The following is a 22,775-nucleotide window of genomic DNA, read 5'->3' as shown; positions in this document are numbered from 1 at the left end:
TGCCTAACCCAGACCCTGTGCCTGAGCCCTGACACCAGGGCACCTGCCTGCTCAGCGTCTCTCAGGGCCTGGGCCAGTGTGTCACTGGCAGCTCCAACTCCCCCCTTTCTCCTGTCCTCTCCAACACTCCATATGGCCAGACTTCGCCATTTTTGCCAAACAAGTGTCAGGCTATTGCCTTCAACCAGGAAGTGTGTGATACTGACTTGCTGTACTTAACACTTGTTATTTTAAAAAATGTTATTTCCTGCATCTGTTGATGTCTCTGTTAAACGGATGTGGTCATTCTCCTATAATCAGTAGGATTATTTATTATGTGAGTGTCATAAGTGGCTTGTATTTAGTTTAAATCAGTGAGAAAGATATAAGGTTTCTATATAAAAGAAAGATTATTGTGTAAGATTTGCTTAATACCAATATTTCTTCAACTTTTTGATAGTTTTAAGTAATTTTAAGAGGCAAAGCCTATTCTGCTTAAAGCAGGGATTTGTATGGGAACACCTCTTAGGACCTTAGCCTGCAGCGCCCGCAGAGTATTTCGTTGAGAAGGGCCCCATGTAACTAGGTCCCTTGCAGCTTTCATGTGTGTCCGGTTCTCCCTCCTTCCCTAGATCTTGGATGACCATACCCCTGACCTTTCTTCCTCAGAGAGGGAGGCTCGGCGTCTGGGTCCTACAGAGTGATCGGTGCAGCCACATCTCTGCTTTTTCATCCCTTTGTGTTACAGCTAGTAGATGCATTAACTCGGTGACATGATTCCACAGTTTGAAAAAGCATTTCTTTGTTTAAGAGAGGGAATTTTAGACCAGTTCCTGCCAATCTAGAGGTCATGGAACTCAATGGAAAGAACATAGGGTAGGGGGCTGGAAGACCCAGTTCTAGTCTGGGCTCTGCTGCAAACTTTCAGAGCTGGGACAGACTTTTATGAGGATAAAGGAAATGAATGGTCAGTAACTGATATTTTAAAAGGATGTCAAATATGGACCAAAAACATTCAATTTTGTCATAATATTTGATACTTGGTTTAGTAAATCCATTTCCAGGAATTTATCTTAAGGAAGAATTAGATGAATGAAAGATGAGTGTAACCAGCGCTCACTACTGTCTGTATTTTGCCGAGTAAACTAAATAACCCACCACAGGGGGCACCTGGATGGCTCCGTTGGTTGAGCGTCTGACTCTTGGTTTTGGCTCAGGTCATGAACTCGTGGTGTGTGAGTTCGAGTTCCATGTCGGGCTCTGTGCTGACGGTGTGGAGCCTGCTTGGGATTCTCTCCCTCTCTCTCTCCCCCTCCCCTGCTGGCTCTCTCTGTCTCTCTTTCTCAAAATAAATAAATAAACTTAAAAAAAAAAATAACCCACCATAGGGAACTGGTTGAATATAAATGTCTGCAGGGTAACCTGTTGTGCAGCTGTTTATAATCGCCTTTCTGAAAATAGGTTCATGATCTAGGAAGATGTTCATCATTAGTTAAATATAAAAAGCTGATGATATGATAAATCTGCCTATGGTTTGAGCCTGATGCCAGTTTAATCTGTTTAAGGTGCGTGCGTGCGTGTGTGTGTGTGTGGGTGTGTCTTAGTGTCTTAGTTTTGAGTCTGGGCTGTGTCTACACGTGCTGTTTAAACTTGTCTGGGTGTGTCTGAAGAACGATGGTGTTGTTGACATACCCAGGGGGGCTTGGGGGCAGGGGGCTCGGATGCCCTCTGGGGGCACACACATTGGAGGAAGGAAGAATTAGGGGAATAAGCACTCAGGGGAAGGGTCCACTCTGAATACTTGAAGGTGGTGCCTGACATCCTGTGGACCACCATAGGAGTTTCGAGCCTCAACTAGCACTGAACAAGCATTGTCCCAGCAGTGGGGCAGCTGTGGACGTGGCTTGTGACCTGATAGCAGGAAACAAAATAAGGACAAAGATATCCACCCCCCACCTCAAAGGCTCAGGGCAAGAGAAGGAGAGGTAGCATCTTGTAGGAGAAGGACGCCCTCGGGGACTCCTGCACACGCTGTGGTCATCTTTGGGTAGTGGAATTGTGGATGGTTTTATTTTCATAGTTTTCTTTACTTTTCAGTATTTTGGACACTTATTTTTTATAATCAGAAAAAATAGGTTGGCCACCTCACATCACATCCCACTTAGAAGTTGGAACAAAGTATAGTTGACCCTTGAATAATGCGGGTGCTTAGGGGGTGCTGACCCCCTGCACGGCTGAAAATTGTGTATAACTTAAAAAAAACAACAACTCTTTCAGTAAATGGCCCAACTATCCACACAATTGTTCGAGCCCAAAACTTGGGGCTCATTCTCGAATCCTCCTCTTTCCTTATTTCCAGGATTAGCACATAATTTATCATCCAAATTAGGATGTCTTTGAAAGTAAAAGGGGACACTCTTAGTATGTGCTGTAAGACAAAAGGCAAAAACTGGAACTGTCCTGGGCAAACTGTAATGTATGGTCACTTTTCTTTCTCTCACAATTTGTTACAAAGTACTACTACTTCCTAAATATCTTTTTTTTTTCTTAATTGAAGTATAGTTAACACACAATATTATGTTAGTTTCAGGTGTACCACATAGTGATTCAACATCTCTATATGTCCTGCTAGGTTCACTACAGATGTAGCTACCGAATGCTATTACAGTACCATTGACTACATTCCCTATGCTGTACCTTTCTTTCTTCCTTTCTTTTCTCTTCTCTTCTTTCTTTCAAGTTTGCTGATTTATTTTGAGAGAGAGGACACAAGCAGGTGAGGGGCAGAAAGAAGGAGAGACAAAATCCCAAGTAGGCTCCATGCTGTCAATGCAGAGTTCAATGTAGGACTTGAACTCACAAACCATGAAATCATAACCTGAGCTGAGATCAAGAGTGGGACGTTTAACTGACTGACCCACCCAGGTCCCCCTGTGCTGTACCTTTTATCCCCATGACTTAATTCATTCTGCAACTGGAAGCCTGTATCTCTCAGTCCCCTTCACCCATGCTGCCCATCCCCCATAGCCCCCTCCCCTCTGACAACCACCAGTTTGGTCTCTATATTTATGCATCTGTTTCTGCATTATTTATTCCTTTGTTTTGTCTTTTAGATTCCACATATAAGTGAAATTCTATGATATTTTTCTGTGTCTGACTTACTTCATTTAGCATAATACCATCTAGATCCACAATGGCTCCTTTTTAATGGCTAAGTAATATTCCATTGTACATGTATACCACATCTTCTTTATGCATTCATTTTATCAGTAGACACTTGGGTTGTTTCCATATCTTGGCTATTATAAATTATGCTACAATAAACATAGGGATGCAAATATCTTCTTGAATTAGTATTTTCATTTTCTTTGGGTAAATACTCAGTAGTGGAATGACTGGATTGTATGGTAATCCTAGTTTTAATTTTTTGAAGAACTTCACACTGTTTTCCACAATGGCCTGCCAATTTGCATTCCTATCATGAGGGTTCTTTTTTTCTCCATATTCTCACCAGCTTGTCTTTTTTATTTTAGCCATTTTTATAGACATAAGGTGATAGCTCCTTGTGGTTTTGATTTTCATTTTCCTGATGATTAGTGATCTGGAGCATCTTTTTGTGTGTATGTTGGCCAACTATATGTCTTATTTGGAAAAATGTCTACTCAGGTCCTCTGCCCATTTTTAATTAGATCATTTGGGTTTTTTTGGTATTGAGCTGAATAAATTCTTTATGTATTTTGGATTTTAACCCCTTATCAGATATACCATTTGCAAATATCTTCTCCCTTTCACTGGGTTGACTTTTTGTTCAGTTGATGGTTTCCTGCACTGTGCAAAAAAAATTTATTTGGGGGGAGGTGTAGTCCCAATAAATTTATCTTTGCTTTTGTTTCTCTGCCTTAGGAAACATAGCTAGGAAATTGTTGTCAAAGAACTTACTACCTATGTTTTTCTCTAGGAGTTTTATAGTTTTACGTCCCACATTTAGGACTTTAATCCACTTTGAATTTATTTTTGTATATGGTGTAAGAAAGTGGTCCAGTTTCATTTTTTTTAAGTTTATTTATTTATTTTGAGAGAGAGCAGCACATGCACGAGCAGGGGGAGGGGCAGAGAGAGAGGAGAGAGAGAATCCCAAGCAGGCTCCGCACTGTTAGCACAGAGCCTGACGCAGGGCTCAATCTCAGGAACCATGAGATCATGACCTGAGCTTAAATTAAGAGTCAGAAGTTTAACCGACTGAACCACCCAGGCGTCCTTCCAGTTTCACTCTTCTGAATGTAGCTGTTCAGTTTTCCTAGCATCATTTACTGAAGAGACTGTCTTTTCCCGATTGTATATTCTTGTCACCTTTTTGGTAGATTAATTGGCCATGTAAGTGTTGGTCTATTTCTGGCCCTCTGTTCTGTTCTTTTGATCTGTGTGTCTATTTTTGTGCCAGTACCATACTGTTTTGATTACTACAGCTTTGTAGCTTACCTTGAAATCTGGGATTATGACAACTTCAGCTTTGTTCTTCTTTCTGAAGACTGCTTTGGCTATTCAGGGTCTTTTGGGGTTCCATACAAATTTTAGTATTATTTGTTCTAGTTCTGTGAAAAATGTTATTGTCATTTTAATAGGGGTGGTACTGAACCTGTAGATTAAAAATTATGTACAACTTTTGCTTCCCCCAGAAATTAACTTACTGCCTGCTATGGACTGGAAGCCTTACTGACAACATGAAGAGTTGCTTAACACGTATTTTATGTATTATATACTGTATTCTTACAATAAGCGAGAGAAAAAATGGTATGAAGAAAATCATAAGGAAGAGAAAACACATTTATAGTACTTTTCTGTATTTATTGAAAAAAATCCACATGTAAGGGGACCCACGCAGTTGAAACTAGTGTTGTTCAGGGGTGGAGCGGTGGAGGAAGTGGAGGACGGGAAGGTGCTGAGTGGGGGTGGGAAGTGGTTCGTTCGGCCAAGGCCCCAATGTCGGGGTGGCCTGTGAGGGCAGCACCTGGGCCAAGAATGCAGACACACTGAACACGGCTGCCAGCAGCCTGAGACCTCTGTGTCCCCAGTGTCCTGCGAGTCCTCCCAGGCAAAGCCTTCCAGTTGCCCCTGGTCAGCCCAGAAGGATCACAAGATCCAGGATTTGGGTGTGGGGCCGGATGCCTCAGACAGATTTGTTTGCATATACCTTTAATTAAAGCCAAAGGAAAAAAAGCTTTTAACGAGAACATTAACACTGATTTTCATTTCACTCTGCAGGCCACAGCAGCTCTGCCCCGCCCCCGCCCTGTGCCTCTGTGGCACACTTTACAAATGTAGGGATTGCTTGCTTATGCTGGGTGGTTTTATTTTTCCCACCAGCCACCCATGGGACACTGTCATCAAAGCTGCCATGAGGAAGTACCCGAATCCGATGAACCCCTGTGTCGTGGGAGTTGACGTGCTGGAGCGCAGTGTGGATGGCCGGGGCCGGCTTCACAGCCACCGCCTCCTCAGCACCGAGTGGGGGCTGCCCGGCTTCGTGAAAGCGGTGAGGCTGCAACTGCGTACCCCGCCGCGCCAGTACCGCCCCGCCACACGCACATAGCCCTGCCACACCAACCCGCACATGCCGGCTACACCCGCATCGCCCGGCTGCACCCACGTTGGCCCGCTCACCCACATGCCCAGGCTATACCTGCGTCATCCCCACCGCACCCGCATCGCCCCTGCTGCGCCCACAGCCCTGCTCGGGCTGCACCCCCGTTGGCTCCCTGTGCCCGCATCGTCCTGCCCGGGCCATACCCACAATCACCCAGTTGCACCCTCCTTGTTTCTGCTGCATCTGCACGTGCCCGGCTGGTGCCCATCTGCAGAAGGTGACAGCCTTCCCTGAGAACACCTGCTCAGGACTTCAGAGAAACCCGAGAGGTGGTTTGTTTCTCTGTAAACTTCATTTAATTTTCTATCTCTGTGGGTCCTGAGGTCTCCTGACGTGTGGCGTGGCTCCCCCACCCTCAGCCCTGGCCCTACCCCCATAGACTCCTGCGTCACTCCACGGTCCTGTGTCCTAACCAGATACGCAGACTGGGGGCTCCGACAGGGTTGTTTCCTCACAGCTCTGGAAGCTGGAGGTCCGAGATCAAGGCAGGGGCAAGCTTAGTTCTTCTGAGGACCGCGAGGGAAGGGTCTGTCCCAGCCTCTGTCCTTGGCTGGCAGGCAGCTGCCCTGCTTCCTCTGCAGGTGGTGGTCCCTTGCCCTCACGCAGCTCTGGCGTCTCCCTCTGTGTGTTCTTATCTCTCCTTATAAGGATACTGCTCAGGCTGGGTTAGGGCCCACCCTGATGACCCCCTTTTAAACTTAATTAATTACCTTTCAAAAGACCCTGTTTCCAAATACAGTCACATTCTGAGGTGTTGGGGGTCAGGGCATCAACATATGAACTTTGGGGACACATTCGGTCCTGACAGGTCTCTTCCACAGAGCCATCGGGGAGGTCATTGACAATGTAAATCTGAGCATGGCTTTCTCCTGCTCATATGGACCCCCGTCCTCCTCTCAGCACAGAGTTTAAGCCCTGGCGTGGACCCAGCATGCCAGTGGGCCCACATTCTCCCTCTCCTGCCATGTTGGCCTGTCACTGTGCCAGGAGCTCAGCGCACAGGTCTGGCCCTAGGAGGTGACTGCAGCCGACCTGCTAAACCCAGAACTCTACATGGTGCCCTCCTTCCCTGGCTTTGCCACCTGGCAGAGGGGCCTTCCCCATGCTCCCGGCCTCTCACTGTTCTTTTCTTCGTCAGGGCATTTATTACTGTCATACGCTCAACTCTATCTGAATCCATTCATTTGTTCAATGTCTGCCTCCACTGCTGGTACAGAGACCCACCGAAGGAGCTGGGCAGGGCCGTCCATGGCTGCGTACCCCCTTGGGTCGTTTGTTGAATAGATAAAGGAATTAATTAGTAAATGAGATGGCATTTTGTGGTTGATGCTACAAAATGAAATTTTTGACACATTACTATGCTAGTTTTGCTTTGTTTTTTAGATTTTGGGAACCAGTAGGACTTTGACATACATCAAAGAACATTCCGTTGTGGATCCAGTAGAAAAGAAAATGGAACTTTGTTCCACCAATGTAAGCAATGGCCTAAGATGAGAAAGGTGCTTGGTATTTCCTGGTGATGGTGGGTAATATCTTCATTTAATTTTATTTCCAGCCCACCTTTGGTCTAAGTGATCTTTTATTTTTAATAGAAAGGCTAATTTTACTTAGCAGTATTTTATTTATCTTTTTATTCCGGTATAATAAGCGCATAGAAAAATGCCTGTAATGAATTGTCACAAAGTGAACACACCTTTGTAACCAGGCAGATCAGGAACAGAATGTGACCAGACCCCAGGATCCCCCTTTATGCTTCTTTCTGGGGGGCACCCCCACCCCACCCCCAAGATAACCACTATCCTGACTTCCAACAGCCCACATGACTTTTAGCACTAAGTTTTTTATTTCTTTTTTGTTTTGTTTATTTCTTTTTGAGAGAGAGATAGAGCATGAGTAGGGGAGGGGCAGAGAGAGGGGAAGGCACAGAATCCAAAGCAGGCTCCAGGCTCTGAGCTATCAGCACAGAGCCTGATACAGGGCTTGAACCCACAGACTACGAGATCATGACCTGACCCAAAGTTGGATGCTTAACTGACTGAACCATCCAGGCGCCCCTTTAGCACTAATTTTACAAGCACCTTTTTCCCTTCACTCTTCTCAGAAAAATTTATATTGGCCTACTGCACATTCAAAAAATTTGGGGAAAATGCAGAAGCTAGAAACACGGTTTATTTTATAAAATCGTATTCTATACAAGCAACTTTGTGCTCATTTACCTGGATGGTAACCCTGAATGCTTTTGTAGGACTGTTGATGGGTTGGCAGTTTGAAAGTGCCTTGAGGCCAGGCCAGACTTAGTTTTGGGTGTGGAGGACATGCAAAGGATGCCAGAAGGAGCGGCCAGGGCTGGGTTTCCCTGGGACTTCGTGTTTCTTCTGTTCTGGCTTCAGTAAGTGGTGATTTGAGGATGGAAGAGTATGAGCAGGTGGTTTGGGAAGAAATGCAAGAGAAATAAAACCTAAAACCATTTTTTGTTTGCTTCAAGATCACACTCACAAACTTGGTGTCAGTGAACGAGAGGCTGGTATACACACCCCATCCGGAGGACCCTGAAATGTAAGCCATCGCGTCCTGGGATTGACACGTTGAATTCCAAGGTCAGGGTGGGCTGGAGCCTCCCCTTCCTCAGGCTGCTCAGCCCCTTTACTTCCTGCTTTTCTGTAGGACTGTGCTCACACAAGAAGCCATCATCACCGTGAAGGGGATCAGCCTCGGCAGCTACCTGGAAAGTCTGATGGCCAACACAATATCATCCAATGCAAAGAAGGTATGGATCTCAGTCCTGGGCCCTGTGTGCACCCCAGGTGTTAAGTGCCAGATTTAGGGGGTGAAAGATATAGGTCCGGAAATCCTACTGAGTGCTGCGGCCCTCCATTACCAGCTGAGCTCATGATGGATGTCACAGCATTTTCCACTGGGACATTCAAACCTGGCTGCAGGGAGGGCTGGCCCAGGCCTGAGGGGAAGTGCCCGGTGAATCTGGAACGTAAACTCAGCGGAAGCAACCACCGCTTCCAAGAGCCAAAATAGCACAGGCTCAGTGAACAGAACAAACCCCACACGTTAACATCTTCAGGCAGGTTATTCGGGAATTGTTGTAGTACAGCCTACTGAATAGGCACCTAGCGGCTTTGGCTGAACCTCTCCTCTGCGAAGTTCCCTGGAGTCAGCTGCCGTCTTTGCGCCTCCCCCCTGGCAGGATTTGGGAATAAGCTTTGTGGAGGTGGCAGGAGAAAGGTTGGATCGCAGGAGGCCGTCCTCCCCAGGTCCCTAGGTGGAGGGCTGCCTTAGTGAGGCGGACACTGCTCACGGAGTCCAGGTTGCCCCTCCTCTCCAGCACAGCTGATGGAAAGAGCTTGGATGTGTGGAAGCCGTTATACGAGTTCAAGGTAATGTCACTCGAATTCAAGGTAATGTCACTCGCCAGAGCAGGGCCTTTGCTATTTAGCTTACCTCACTGGCTGACGTCTTCCTGGCTGTCCTCCCTTCCCCTGCTCTCTCCTGGTTTGTTTTGGTCAGAAGCAATTCTTCATTTTGGGGATCTGTGGGATGCCTACCGTGCTTGGCATAATTTAACTGGAAAGCCACTCACTTCTGGCTCGCATTTAGCCTAGGCACTGATAGAAGAGCAAGTCTTCCCTGTTTTTAAGAAAAACCCCGATTTGAGAAATGTTGGCATTAGCTCGACTCAGTTCAGGGGAGGGCGGGGGGGGGGGGCGGGCGGGGAAGGGGGTATGCAGTGCCCAGAGCCGCATGCCTCGTGTCCTCACTGCAAGCCCTCTTGGGAGGAGACAGAACCTTACTTACCTTTGTGTGGCCAGTGTCTGGCCTAGGGCAGGCGCCCTAAATGTTTGCTGAGGAAAATAAATTATAGGAGGAAGGGACTACTTGGTGAGTCCAAAGCCACCTGAGAACTCTTATGAGAAAAGTCAGGGGAAACTCAGTGAGGCCAAATGATTTTATTTCACTTTACGTTAGTGACTGCTGTGTTGAATCGCTCCCCCCCCCCCCCCACCCCCGCTCCAGCTGTGTTACCACTTCAGTGCATCCCAGCAGCTAGGACGATGCCGGAACAGAAGACAGGAGAAGGGGAGCAGGTCATCCTGGGATTTGGGTGGGATGAGTCATTGAGAAGGCGGTGAGGCTGCCCCCTCGTCCTGTACTCAGGAGGTGATAGCGTAGATGGTAGGTGCCCGTGTTGAGCCTGTGCGAGAATTTCAGGCAGAACACCTACCACCTTATTTCTGAGCTTGAAAAACTGCCTGCTTACGGTGAAAGGTTATTCACAAATGGTTACTGTGTCTCCTTTAAAGCCGCAGCGCTTTCCTTGTGCCATTTAAAATCCAGGTTGTGGCTGGCCGTCTGCAGTTCGAGAAGCAGGATTTCTTACACCGTGTTGACCTCTTTCTTTGTTGCTCCAGGGGTGGGCTGCTATTGAGTGGATAATTGAAAATTCTGAGCACGCTGTGAGCTAACGGGGTCTGCACCTGCACCTTGTGATGAACAGTGGTAACTATGGTATTCTTTAACCCGGTAGAGAACCTAGCATCTTGCTAACCGTGTGCATGGTGTGCAGTGGGGGGTGTTTACAGGTGCAGCTGCATGTGTCTCCAGCCCGGCGCTCCTTAGTGTCTTCTGTAATGGAAGCAGTCATTAGTTCATCCTCTTCCTAAATTATCTTGTTTCATGGCAGGATTTATTTCCCAGGAAGACTTGATCATTTGTTATCTGGTCTCAGACAGAGACAGTTCAGATTTTCCCAAGCCATTCTCAGGACCTGCTTGCTTAAACATTTCCTGTCGTTAGTGCGTTATCAGAAGGAGGCTTTCACTAGTAGTTCCAGACGGTGTCAAAGGCTGATCAAATGGGAGAATTTTTTCATTTTGGGCAGGGTCTGAATATTTGTACATGTTCTTATAAAGAATGCTATGTGCCTTTGTGTCAGCGCTGCGGGCTCGGGGGGAATCCTGCTCCTCGCCTGCTGCCAGCCAGCACCCAGCCACGTGACTGCCGCTGGCTTTTTTCTTTTAGTGGCAGAAGCCATTTCTAGCATCTTCTTGAGCTTCACAAACATTCCTTGATTTCCTAGGCCACCAGTGACTGGACCGTCAGGAAGGGATTTGACACTTAATTGGTCGGCAGTCATCTTCATACTTCGTAGGAAAGTCAGGGTTTCCTGCTTCCCTCTGTTTAGGGAATCCTTATACTCCTGCCTTGAAACCCCTCACCCTATTGACTTTCCATACTGTGCTGCTCTGGGCCCCGCTTCCCACGGTTGGTCTGTCTGTGTGTCTGCAGCATGTGTGTGTCAGCAAATGGGGATAGTGTGGTTCAGCCTCCTTTAAAAGCTTCCTACTGGAGCCTAAGTTTGCCAGAGCCCTTCACCTTGAACCCAAGGTTGTGATCTGCCGCTGGGTCTCTCTTCTTCCATGGACGCACCACTAAGGTGGCCACGCATAGAGAGCCTGCCCGCCTGGTGAGCATAGTGTGTGTGGGCAGTGTGGTGTGTGTGATGTGTCACTCTGAGTTGTGGACTCTGTCACATTCTGTTTCCTCATAAACTAGAGCTAAATTGCCTCAATCTTTGATCAGATGCCTCACCCAAAAAATCAAAGAAGAAAGAACAAAAGAAAAAAAAGGAAGGAAGAAGGCAAGGAAGAAAAAAGGAAGAACTAAGCGAGCCTTGAATATGGTTCGCCCAGTCTGGGAGAGGTGTGGAAACTTCTGGAATCTGCCACTTGCCTGGTCACAGCCTCCACCGGGCTCTTCGGCTGCGACATCTCAAGACAGGAGGCCTGTCTGTTGCAGAATGAGACCCACAGAAGAGAAGACCCCTATAGCAGGAGAAGGGCAAGGGCTGCAAAGCTGTCACCCTGCCGCTGCCCACGGCCCCACCGCCCCTGGGCCAGTGTTGTCAGACTGCTCTTGTGCCTTGTCTGTTCTCCCCTAGGTAGCGGCTCCCGGCAGTTTTCTGCTGACTCTTGGGATCTTACTAAACCACTCTTTTCCTGGTGACTCCCCGTATCCCACCCGTGCCCCTTGATCACCTGTCTGCACCGCCAGCCTCCTCACACATATCTGGGCGCTGTCACTTCAGATGCCGCTTCTCACCATTAGTGCAGATCTGCCCACACTGGAGTAGGGGCGTCCATCCCCACAGCTGCGTGTGTGGGGACAGTACCGTGAGTTCTCCTGTCTCACGGTTGGAATTGGTCAGGGGAGCCAAGCACTGTGCCCCATGCTGCAGCTGGCTTGTCCTGCGCTCTGGGACCAGAGGCCCCAGGGGCTGAAGGCCTGTGTTACTTGTCATTGTTCAGACCTGTCTGTGGGGATGCTCACACAGAGTGGCTGTGATGAAGTAGTAAAAGTGCTTATGAGCCTAAGCTGTCCTGTTAGCTTTAGGGTACTTCCAGGTGGGAATTTTAACTTTCCTGTTTTCAAAAGTCGAATGTAAAATCTTTCAGTATGCTTCAAATTCTAAAAACTTGAGAGAAGGCCTCCTCCGTAAACAATGAGTAGCACTGTGTTCTTCTGTTTTTTAGGTCGTGTTTTTTGTTTGATAACAGTACTTCTAATCCAAAAGGAAATGACATTCATTTATATTTGTATCAGAGTGTTTTATGCATAAAGCTTACGGCAACACAGAATTAAAAGATTTACGGTAAGAACAAACCCCCCTCACCCCTTTGGCAAAGCGTTTTTCTGTCCTGCTGAGGGAACGCTCAACTCTTTTGGCAGCTTTTGGCTTTTGCTGCTAGATTTATAAGTAAATAAACATACCCTGTTATTTCTTGATTTGCCAAATTTAGACGCTGTCTAGGAATTATTTACCTCTTTGGTAGATTATTATTTTCTCTCTCTTATATCTTCCTTCTCTCTCCCTTTCCCCCAAAATAGCTATATCGTTTATGGTTGAAAGCACAGAGTTTCCATAATTTCAAAAATACAAATGCCTAACTGTTGTTTATTACTAAGCCATAATTGCATTTTCCTTCTTATGCAATTTCCCCCCACCTAGGGGATAATAATTCTTTTCATCTGTTTAATTTTATTTTTTAAAAGTCTCTGGCTGAGTCCTTCCATACTCTTACCCACTGTTACCAGTACGTCATAACGTCATTTTCCACGGGTCAGTCTTTTTGGGCAGCACGCCCATTCCCAGTTTCCATGGTGCCATCCATTCTGGAAGCCAGGCCTCGCTCTCTGACCAAACAGCCACGTGGCTGTCATCCCCTTTTCTGGGCATTCCTGGGCATTTCCTTGGCCTTCTCTCCTGGAGCCCTTGTTTCCCTGCTTCCCTGCCTTCCTCTTTCTGTTTACTGTTACAAGATGGGGAAGGATATCTCTTTGTGGTTTCTAAGACTTGGTACATCTGAAAATGTCTTTTCTGTTCTCATACTTTGTTCACAGCATAGCTTGACATACAGTTCTTTAAAAAAATATTTTCACTCAGAATTTTGAAGGCATTTTTCTATTTTTTTCCACTCAGATTATCAACTTCTGTATACGAATTATTTCTCTCTCTGGAAGCTTTTAAGGGTCTTTTTATCCTTGATGTTCTGAAATTTCATGAGGTTAAGCCTTATTTGAAGTGATCTTTTAATATTATTATTATTATGTTTATTTTATTTTTGAGAGAGAGAGCACGAGTGGGAGAGGGGCAGAGAGAGAGGGAGACACAGGATCTGAAGGAGGCTCCAAATCTGAACTGTCAACACAGAGCCCGATGCAGGGCTCAAACTCATGAACTGTGAGATCATGACCTGAGCCAAAGTCGGACGCTTAACTGACTAAGCCACCCAGGTGCCCCATTTGAAGTGATCTTTTAAAATTCATTGTGCTGCACTGTGCATGTTAAATTCCTGGTTTTGATATTGTAATTATGCATGATGTTATTAGGGGGAAGAGGGTCAAGGGTACATGGGACATTCCTGTATTATCCTTGCAGCTTCCTGTGAATCTATAATAATTTCAAAATTAAAACTAAAAAAATATATAAATAGTAACATCATGGAAAATGGTAGAGGTGGGTGCTCCAAGAATCTGTCCCTCCACTGAAACAACCAATAAGCTGGCAAAAAATAACAGAATCAACTTTTGTAGAACTGTGGATTCTAATAGAATACTTCAACCAGGGGAGCATTTAATGAATCCTGATTAATCTACCCTGCAGATTTTGGACTTGCCAGCCTCCATAATTATGACCGCTAATTGCTTAAAATAAATCTCTGTCTATATTTACACATTCTATTGGTTCTTTCTGGTTCTCTGGAAACCCTAACTAATACATTATTAGAGCTAAATTGGTATTGATTCAAATTATATTTTTCTGAGTTTAAGATGTTAATTATAATCACCAGGGTAACTAATAAGAAAATAACTAAAAAATATCCAGAAAATAAAAGGGGAATGAAAATGGTACACTAAAAAAAAAAAAAAAAAAAAAACCCAACACAACAGACGAAGATGGAAATAATTCAGGAACAGAAAGTTTTGGAACTCAATAGAAAACAACTAACCGTGTAAAAAAAAAAACCAAAAAACAACTAACAGTGTAAAAAGTTAGTGCTTCTTTAACAGTAATTACTTTAAAAGTAAATAGATTAAATTCACCAGTTAAAGGACAGAGATTGGCAGAATAGATGAAAAAACATGATCCTACTATATATGCCGTCTACAAGAGACTCACTTCAGATCCAAAGACACAAATGGGTTCAATGTGAAAGATGGAACAAGATATTCCATGTAAATAAGAACCAAGAGAGCTGGAGTGGCCATGCTCGTATCAGACACAATCTACTTTTGGTCATTATAAGAGACAAATAAGGACATTATATATCAATGAGAGGGTCAATTCATCAAGAAGATAAACGTTATAGCCATTTACACACCAAGCTACAGAACCCCCAAATATATGAAGGAAACATTAGCTGAACTAAAAGGAGAAATAGTTCTACAATTATAGCTGGACACTTCAATAACCCACTTTCAACAATGGGCAAGACACCTAGACAGAAGATCAATAAGGAAACGGAGGACTAGAACAACACTATAAACCAACTTGACCTAACCTATCCATAGCACACTTCACTCAACAGCAGAGTACACATTTTTCTCAAGAACACATGGATTATTCTCCAGGATAAACCATGTGTTAGGCCAAACACCAAGTCTCAATAAATTTAAGAGGACTGAAATCACAAAATATCTTTTGTGATCCCAATGAAGTGAAATTAGAAATCAACCATAGGGGCACCCGGGTGGCTCAGTTGGTTAAGCATCCGACTTAGGCTCAGGTCATGATCTCATGGTTTGTGAGTTTGAGCCCCGCATCAGCCTCTGTGCTGACAGCTCAGAGCCTGGAGCCTGCTTTGGATTCTGTGTCTTCCTCTCTCTCTGTTCCTCCCTCCCTCTCTCTCTCTCTCAAAAATAAATAAACATTAAAAAAAAACAAAAAGAAATCAACAGTATAAGGTAAATGGAAAATTCAGAAATATGTTGAATTTTTAATGTATATTCTAACAACTAGAGAATCAAATAATAAATTACAAATGAAATTATAACATTTTGAGATGAATGGAAATGAAAATACAACATATGCTATGAGAGCAGTGATCAAAGGGAAATTCATAGCTGCAAACACCTAAGTTTGAAAGATCTCAAATCATTAACGTGACTTGAAGGAACTAGAAAATGAAGGACAAACTAAACTCAGAATAGAAAACTAAACTAGAGAATAGAAAAATAGAATCATTGAAATCAAAAGTTGTTTAGTTGAAAAGATCAACAAAGTTGAGAAGACTTTAGTTAGACTGACCAAGAATAAAAAGGATTCAGAATAAAAATATCAGAAAAGAAAGTGAGGCATTACTACACATCTTACAGAAATAAAAGGATATAAGAGAATACTGTGAACAGTTGTATACCAACAAATTAGATCATCTATATGTGATGGAGAAACTACTAAAAACACACAAATTCCCAGAACTAATTTAAGAAGAAATAGAATCTCAATAGACCTATGACAAAGACATTGAATCAGTAATTAAAAACCTTCCAACCAAAGCTTCTCAGGGGGCAGCATAGGAAGAAAGCCCTGATGTTTGGTGTAACTGCAACCTAGGTAGATGGGCTAAAGGTAGGCATCTGATCTGACTGCTGACACTGCCCAAGAAGAAGCCTGCATTGGCTCCAGACTGGTACATTCTAACAATGCAGGGATCAAACCCTGCCCAGTGAGCCCACAGCAGACAAAGAGAGTCATTACAGATGACTGATCTGAAGACAAATGCATCCCAGGCATAACAGTAGGACACACGTGGCCCACATAGGAGACTTCCCTGAACTGCCTGGTTCTGGTGAACAGGAAGCATTATACTGCAGGGCACTGTGGGACCTCTTCTTCATAAGGCCACTACTTTCAAGATCAGGAGACGTGGCAGACTTTCCTAACCCATAGAAACAAACACAGAGAGTTAGACAAAATGAGAAGACAGGAATATGTCCCAAATGCAAGAACAGGACAAAATCACAGCACAAGAGCTAAATGAAGTGGAGCAAAGCAATATTCCTGATAAAGAATTCAAAGTAATGGTCATAAAGATACCCACTGGACTTGAGAAAAAGAGTAGAGGATCTCAGTGAGACCTCCAACAAAGAGATTGAAAATATGAAGAAAAAAAAAAAAAAAAAAGAAAGAACCAGCCAGAGATAAGAACATAACTGAAATAACAAATACACTAGAGAGAAATGGTAGATTAGAGGAGGCAGAAGAATGAGTCAGTGATCTGAAGACAGGGTAATGGAAAGCAACCAAACTGAATAGCAAAAAGGAAAAAGGATAGTAAAAAATGAGAATAGGTTAAGGGAACTCAATGACATAACTGTAATAACATTCATAAAAGGATCCCAGAAGGAGGAGAGAGAGGGAGGGGAACAGAAAATTTATTTGAAGAAATAATATCTGAAAACTTCCCTAATCTGGGGAAGGAGACAGACATCCAGATCCAGGAGGTGCAGTGAGTCCCCCAACAAAGTCAACCCAAACCAAGGAGGTCCACACCAAAACACATAATAATTAAAATAGCAAAAAATAGTGATAGAGAATTTTTAAGAGCAGTAAGAAAACAGTCACATACAAAGGAAACCCCAGAAGGCTATCAGCTGATTTTTCAGCAGAAACTTTTCAGGCCAGAATAGTGGCATGATATATTCAAAGTATTGACAAGAAAAACCCTACAACCAAAAATACTATACCCAACAGGGTTATCATTCAGAATAGAATTAGTAATAAAGGGTTTCCCAGACAAAAGTTAAAAGTGTTCACCACTAAAGCAGACTTATAAGAAATGTTAAAGGGAATTCTTTGACTGAAAAAACAAAAGTCATAATCAGGAGTAAGAAAATTATGAAAGGAAAAAATTTCACAGGTAAGTGCAAACATATAATAAAAGTAGTAGATTAAACACTTATAAAACCAGTATGGAGTTTAAAGCACAAAAGCAGTAAAATCAAGAATATCTACAAAAATCAGTCAAGAGATTCACAAAATAAAAGGATATAAAATATGACATCATGTACATAAAATGGGGGTGGAGGAGTAAAAATCTAGTGCTTTTAGAACTTAAGCAACAATCAACTTAATAACATACACTACTGTACGTGTAAGATGTTATAGATGAGCCTAATGGTAAACATAAATCAAAAACCTATAATAGATATACAAAAAAATAGAGAAAGGAATCCAAGGTATAACATTAAAGAAAGTCTTCAAACCACAAGGGAAGAGAGCAAAAGAAGAAAGGAACAGAGAAGAACTACAAAAACAACTGTAAAACAAAATGGCAACAATCAAATTTAAGTGTAATGGTCTAACGCTCCAATCAAGACATAGTGTGAGTGAATGGATAAAAAAGCAAGACCCATATATATGCTGCCAATAAAAGACTTACTTCAGACTTAAAGACACCTGCAAATTGAAAGTGAAGGGACAGAAAGACATTTACTATGCAAATGGAAGTGAAAAGAAGGCTGGAGTAGCAATACTTACATTGGATAAAATAGACTTTAAGAGAAAGACTGTAATGACAAAGAAGAACATTACATAATGATAAAGGGAACAATCCAACAAGAGGATATAACAATTGTAAATATACATCCAACATAGGAGCACCTAAATACATAAGGCAACTATTAACAGACATAGGGGAAGAAATTGACAGTTATATAGTCATAGTAAGGGACTTTGACACCCCACTTACATCAATGGATATATCACCTAGAGAGAAGAAAATCAACTAGGAAAGAGTGGCTTTGAATGACACATTAGATAAGATGGAGGTAACAGATGTATTCAGAACATTCCATCTGAAAACAGTAGAATACACATTCTTTTCAAGTATACATGGAATATTCTCCAGAATAGATGACCTGTTAGGCCACAAAATGAATCTCAATAAATTTAAAAATTCAATAAATTAAAAAATATCATGCATCTTTTCCAGCCATAATGGTATGAAACTAGAAATCAATCACAAAAAATTTGAAAGAACACAAATACATGAAGAATAAATAACATTCTACTAAACAATGAATGGGTCAACCAAGAAATCAAAGAGAAAATTAAAAAAATACATGGAGACCAATGAAAATGAAAACATGAAGACAAAAAAATGAAAACAATGAAGATTTTGTGGTCCAAAATCTTAGGGACGCAGCAAAGCTGTTCTAAGAAGGAATTGTATAGCAATACAGGTCTACCTCAAGAAACAAGAAAAAGCTCAAATAAACAACCTAACCTTACAGCTAAAGGAGTGAGAAAAAGAACAAAGCCCAAATTCAGTAGAAGGAAGGAAATAATAAAGATTAAAGCAGAAATAAATGAAGCAGAGACTAAAAATACAATAGAACAGATCAATGAAACCAGGAGTTGGTTCTTTGGAAAGATAAGTAAAAATGACAAACCTTTAGCCAGACTTATCAAGAAAAAATAAATAAAATCATGAATGAAGGAAAAAAACAAAACAAAACAAAACTAAAAATAATCTGCCAACAGAAAAAAGACAAGGGCCAGATGGTTTTACTGGTGAATTCTACCAAACATTAAAGAATTAATGCAAATCCTTTGCAAACCCTTCCAAAAAAGAGGAGAGAATACTTTCTAACTCATTCTGTGAGACCCAATATTACTTTGATACCAAAGTTAGGTAAAGACCCCCAGAGAATAAATCTAGACTAATATCCTTTATAAATATTGATGCAAAAATCTTCAACAAAAGATTTATATTATAAATATTGATGCAAAAATCAAGCTGGATCTAACAGCATATTAAAAGGATACACACCATGACTAACTGGGATGTATCTCAGAAGCAGGAGGGTGGTTCAAATACAAAAATCAATGTTCTATTGATTAATATTAACAATATTAATCTCATTAATTTTGTTAATCTCATTAATCTCATTAATCTCTATTAATCTCATTAATAGAACAAATGGAAAAAGCCCCACATGATTATCTCAGTTGATGCAGAAAAAGCATTTGAAAAAAACACCCTTTCATGATGAAAACACTATTCTGGGAATAGAAATAATAATTCTAGAAATAGTTTAGGTATAGGAATAGAAAAGAACTTCCTCTCCATGATAAAGGGCATTTATGAAAAACCCACAGCCAACATCCTATTCAATGATGAAAGACTGCAATCTCCCCCTAAGATCAAGAACACGACAAAGATGTCCACTGTTGTCACTGATGTTGAACATTGTACTAGAATTCTAGCCAGAGCAGTTAGATAAGAAAAAGAAGTATTAGGCATCCAAACTAGAAAGGAAGAAATAAAACTATCCATAGTCATAGATGGCAGATCCTATATGTAGAAAACCTTAAGCCACCAGAAAGCTAATAAAGGGTATTTAGCTAAATTACAAGGTACAAGATCAACACATAAAAATCAATTGTGTTTCTTTACAATAGCAATGAGCAACCTCATAAGAAAATTAAGGAAACTATGGAATTTACAGTGGCATCCAAAAGAATAAAATACATGGAAATAAAACAAGGTGAAGGACTGTACATGAAAATTACAAAACATTGCAGAAAGAGATGAAAAAAAAAAAACTCCATAAATTAATGGAAAGACATCCCTTGTTCGTGGATGGGAAGACTAATAATTGTTAAGATGGTAGTACTACCCAAAACATTCTGAAAAATCAAGACAGTTCTTATATAAAAATTTCTATAGCTTTTTTTTTTTTCAGAAATGGAAAAGCCCATCCTCAGATTCATACGGAATTGCGAGGGATCCTGCATAGCCAAAACAATATTGAAATAGAACAAATTTGGAGGACTCACACTTCCCAATTTCAAAACTTCTTTTTGTTTTGTTTTACTTTTGAGAGTGTGCACGCACGAGAGAGAGAGAGAGAGAGAGAGAGAGAGAGAGAGAGAGAGCATGAGCAGGGAAGGGGCATAGGGAGACAGAGACACAGAATCTGAATGAAGTAGGCTCCAGGCACTGAGCTGTTAGCACAGAGCCTGACATGGGGCTTGAGCCCATGAACTGCGAGATCATGACCAGAGCTTAAGTCAGACGCTTAACTGACTGAGCTACCCAGGTGCCCCACCAATTTCAAAACTTTTTACAAAGCTACAGTAATGAAAGCAATTTGGGACCAGCATAAAGATAGACAAATAGGTCGGTGGAATTAAATTGAGAGTCTAGAAGTAAACCCATGTATCTATGGCCAATTGATATTCAACAAGGGTGCCAAAACAATTCAATGAGGAAAGAATAGTCTCTTCAACAAATGGTTCTGGGATAACTGGATATCTACATATAAGAGAATGGAGTTGGACCATTACTTCACACCATATCCGAAGACTAACTCAAAATGGATCAAAAACCTACAAATAAGAATAAAAACTATGGTGCCTGGGTGGCTCAGTAGGTTAAACATCCTATTCTTGATTTTGGCTCAGGTCATGATCTCATGGTTCATGAGATGGAGTCCTGTGTCCAGCTCTGTGCTGACAGCACTGAGCCTGCTTGGGATTCTCTCTCTCTGCCACCCCCCCCCCCAAATAAATAAATGAACTTAAAAAAAAAGAATAAAAACTATACAACTCTTAGAAGAAAACATAAGGGTATATATTCATGATCTTGGATTTGGCAATGGATTCTTAGATATGACTACAAAAGCATGAACAACAAAAGAAAAAGTAGATAAATTTGACTTCATCAAAATTAAAGTTTTGTGCATCAAAAGACACTATCAAGAAAGTGGAAAGACAAGCTACATAATGGAAGAAAAAATTGCAAATCACATATCCAAAAAGGATCTGTTATCCAGAATGTATAAAAAAACTCTTTACAACTCAACAACAAAAAGACAACTCAATTTAAAAATGGGCAAATAATATGAATAGACATTTCTCCTAAGAAGATATACAAATGGCCAATGAGCACAAGAAAAAATGTTCAACATCATTATTCATTACGGAAATGCAAATCAAACCCACAGAAACCACTCACAACCACTAGGATGGCTGTAATAAACTAAATGGAAAATAAGCATTAGCAAAGATGTGGAGAAATTGGAAGCTTTGTTCATAGTGTTGCAAATGTAAAATGGTACAGCCACTCCACCCCTGGTTGTATACCCCAAAGTACTGAAAACAAGTACACGAATATTTATACATGAATGTTCACAGTAGCGCTACTCACAATAGTCAAAAAGTAGAAACTCAAATGTCCTTCAACCGATAAATGGTTACATAAAAGGTGGTCCATACATATGCTGGAATATTATTCAGCTATAAAAAGGAATGAAGTACTGATCCACAGTACAATACGGATGAATCTCTAGAACATTATGCTAAATAAAAGAAGTCAAATGCAAAAGGCCACATACTATATGATTCCATTTGTATGCAATATCTATCATGGATAATCCATACAGACTGAAAGTAGATTGGTTGTTGCCAAGGGGAGAGGGGAGGTATAAATGGGGAAGAATCTGCTTTATGCATTTGAGATTTCCTTTTGGGGTGATGAAAATGCTTTGGAACTAGACAGAGGTGGTGGTTGCACAACAGTGTGAATGTACTAAATACCACTGAATTGTATACTTGAAAATGGTTAACTTATGTGAATTTCATTTCAGTAAAAAAGAGGAAAATATATAGCTGTAAACACATACCTACAAGTACACATGCATACATAAAGCTTTTGTATGTCAGCAAGACATCAAAAACAAAGAAACAAACAATTCATTGTGTTGGGAACTTGGTGGTCCCTTTGGTTCTGGTAATGATTTCTTTGACGATTTCCCCACCATTCTCTCTTCTTTTCTGGAAGTCCTCTTGGTCATATTGGATTGATCTCATAATTTTGTTCTGTTTTTTTCTCATCTTTGTTCTACCTTTTGGGAGGTTTCCTGGACTTTATCTTCCAAGAATTTCATGAGTTTTTATTTTGGCAAATTGTAGTTTTAATTTCTCTTTCCTTTTTCTTATGGGATTCTGTTCTTGCTTCATAGATGTAGTGTCCTCCCTCGTCTCTCTGCAGGTTAACACTAAGTGAAGCTTTCTTCTGCATCTGGGTGTCTCCTCTGTGCCCCTTTGCATGGGAGGCTTCCTCGGGTGTCTTTCATGCTGACGTACCTGACACAAGCTGAAGTGGGGGCGAGGAGTGAGGCTTGCTGGCTGTTGGGCTCACTGCAGGTCATCGAGGGTGTCCTGTGGCCTTTTCCACCGCCCCCCCCCCCCATTCCCTTCTCTCTGAAGTGGTTCAGTTTCTCCCAACAAGACTCCTCAACCTTTATTTTTTGGGGTGGAACCCAGGGGTCTAAGAGTCAGGCTGTTAAATGGTTTTCAGCCTGTCCCTTGCTGTCCCCTGTGTGTCCCCTCTCTCTGGACAACCCTTGGGCTCTGAATGGCTTGTGTTGGACCCCCTCTACCGCATCACAGCCCATGCCTCTGCCTTCCAACTTCTTATGGGCAGTGAGGGTGCTGACTCCGTGGGTTCTGAAGTTTTGTTTCAGTTTTATTCCTGATAGTTTAATGGACATTTCAGCAGACAAAGGGCCAAAGGTTTTTTTTCCCCACCATCTTGAAATCAGAGTTTTGCTCGCTTTTATAAAAAGTATTCCC

At 42.2% G+C, this 22,775-nt stretch overlaps 1 protein-coding gene across 8 annotated transcripts in view; it reads left to right on the top strand.

The window, feature by feature from the left end:
- Nucleotides 1-22,775, top strand: part of PRELID3A (PRELI domain containing 3A) — a 41,681-nt gene that overhangs the window by 4,718 nt on the left and 14,188 nt on the right. For 4 of the 8 annotated variants that reach the window (XM_086682417.1, XM_086682416.1, XM_086682415.1 and 1 more), the window contains exons 2-5: nucleotides 5,344-5,512; nucleotides 7,007-7,096; nucleotides 8,109-8,179; nucleotides 8,288-8,390. In XM_086682417.1, the coding sequence (XP_086538543.1) occupies nucleotides 5,344-5,512; nucleotides 7,007-7,096; nucleotides 8,109-8,179; nucleotides 8,288-8,390 (433 nt within the window). The other 4 variants (XR_015242425.1, XR_015242424.1, XM_025931346.2 and 1 more) reach the window with 4 other exon arrangements.

The sequence above is a fragment of the Puma concolor genome, chromosome D3, assembly GCF_028749965.1.
Source record: "Puma concolor isolate L17-30 chromosome D3, mPumCon1.1.hap2, whole genome shotgun sequence".
NCBI classification, from domain to species: Eukaryota; Metazoa; Chordata; class Mammalia; order Carnivora; family Felidae; genus Puma; species Puma concolor.
This window is presented reverse-complemented; position numbering and strand designations above follow the sequence as displayed.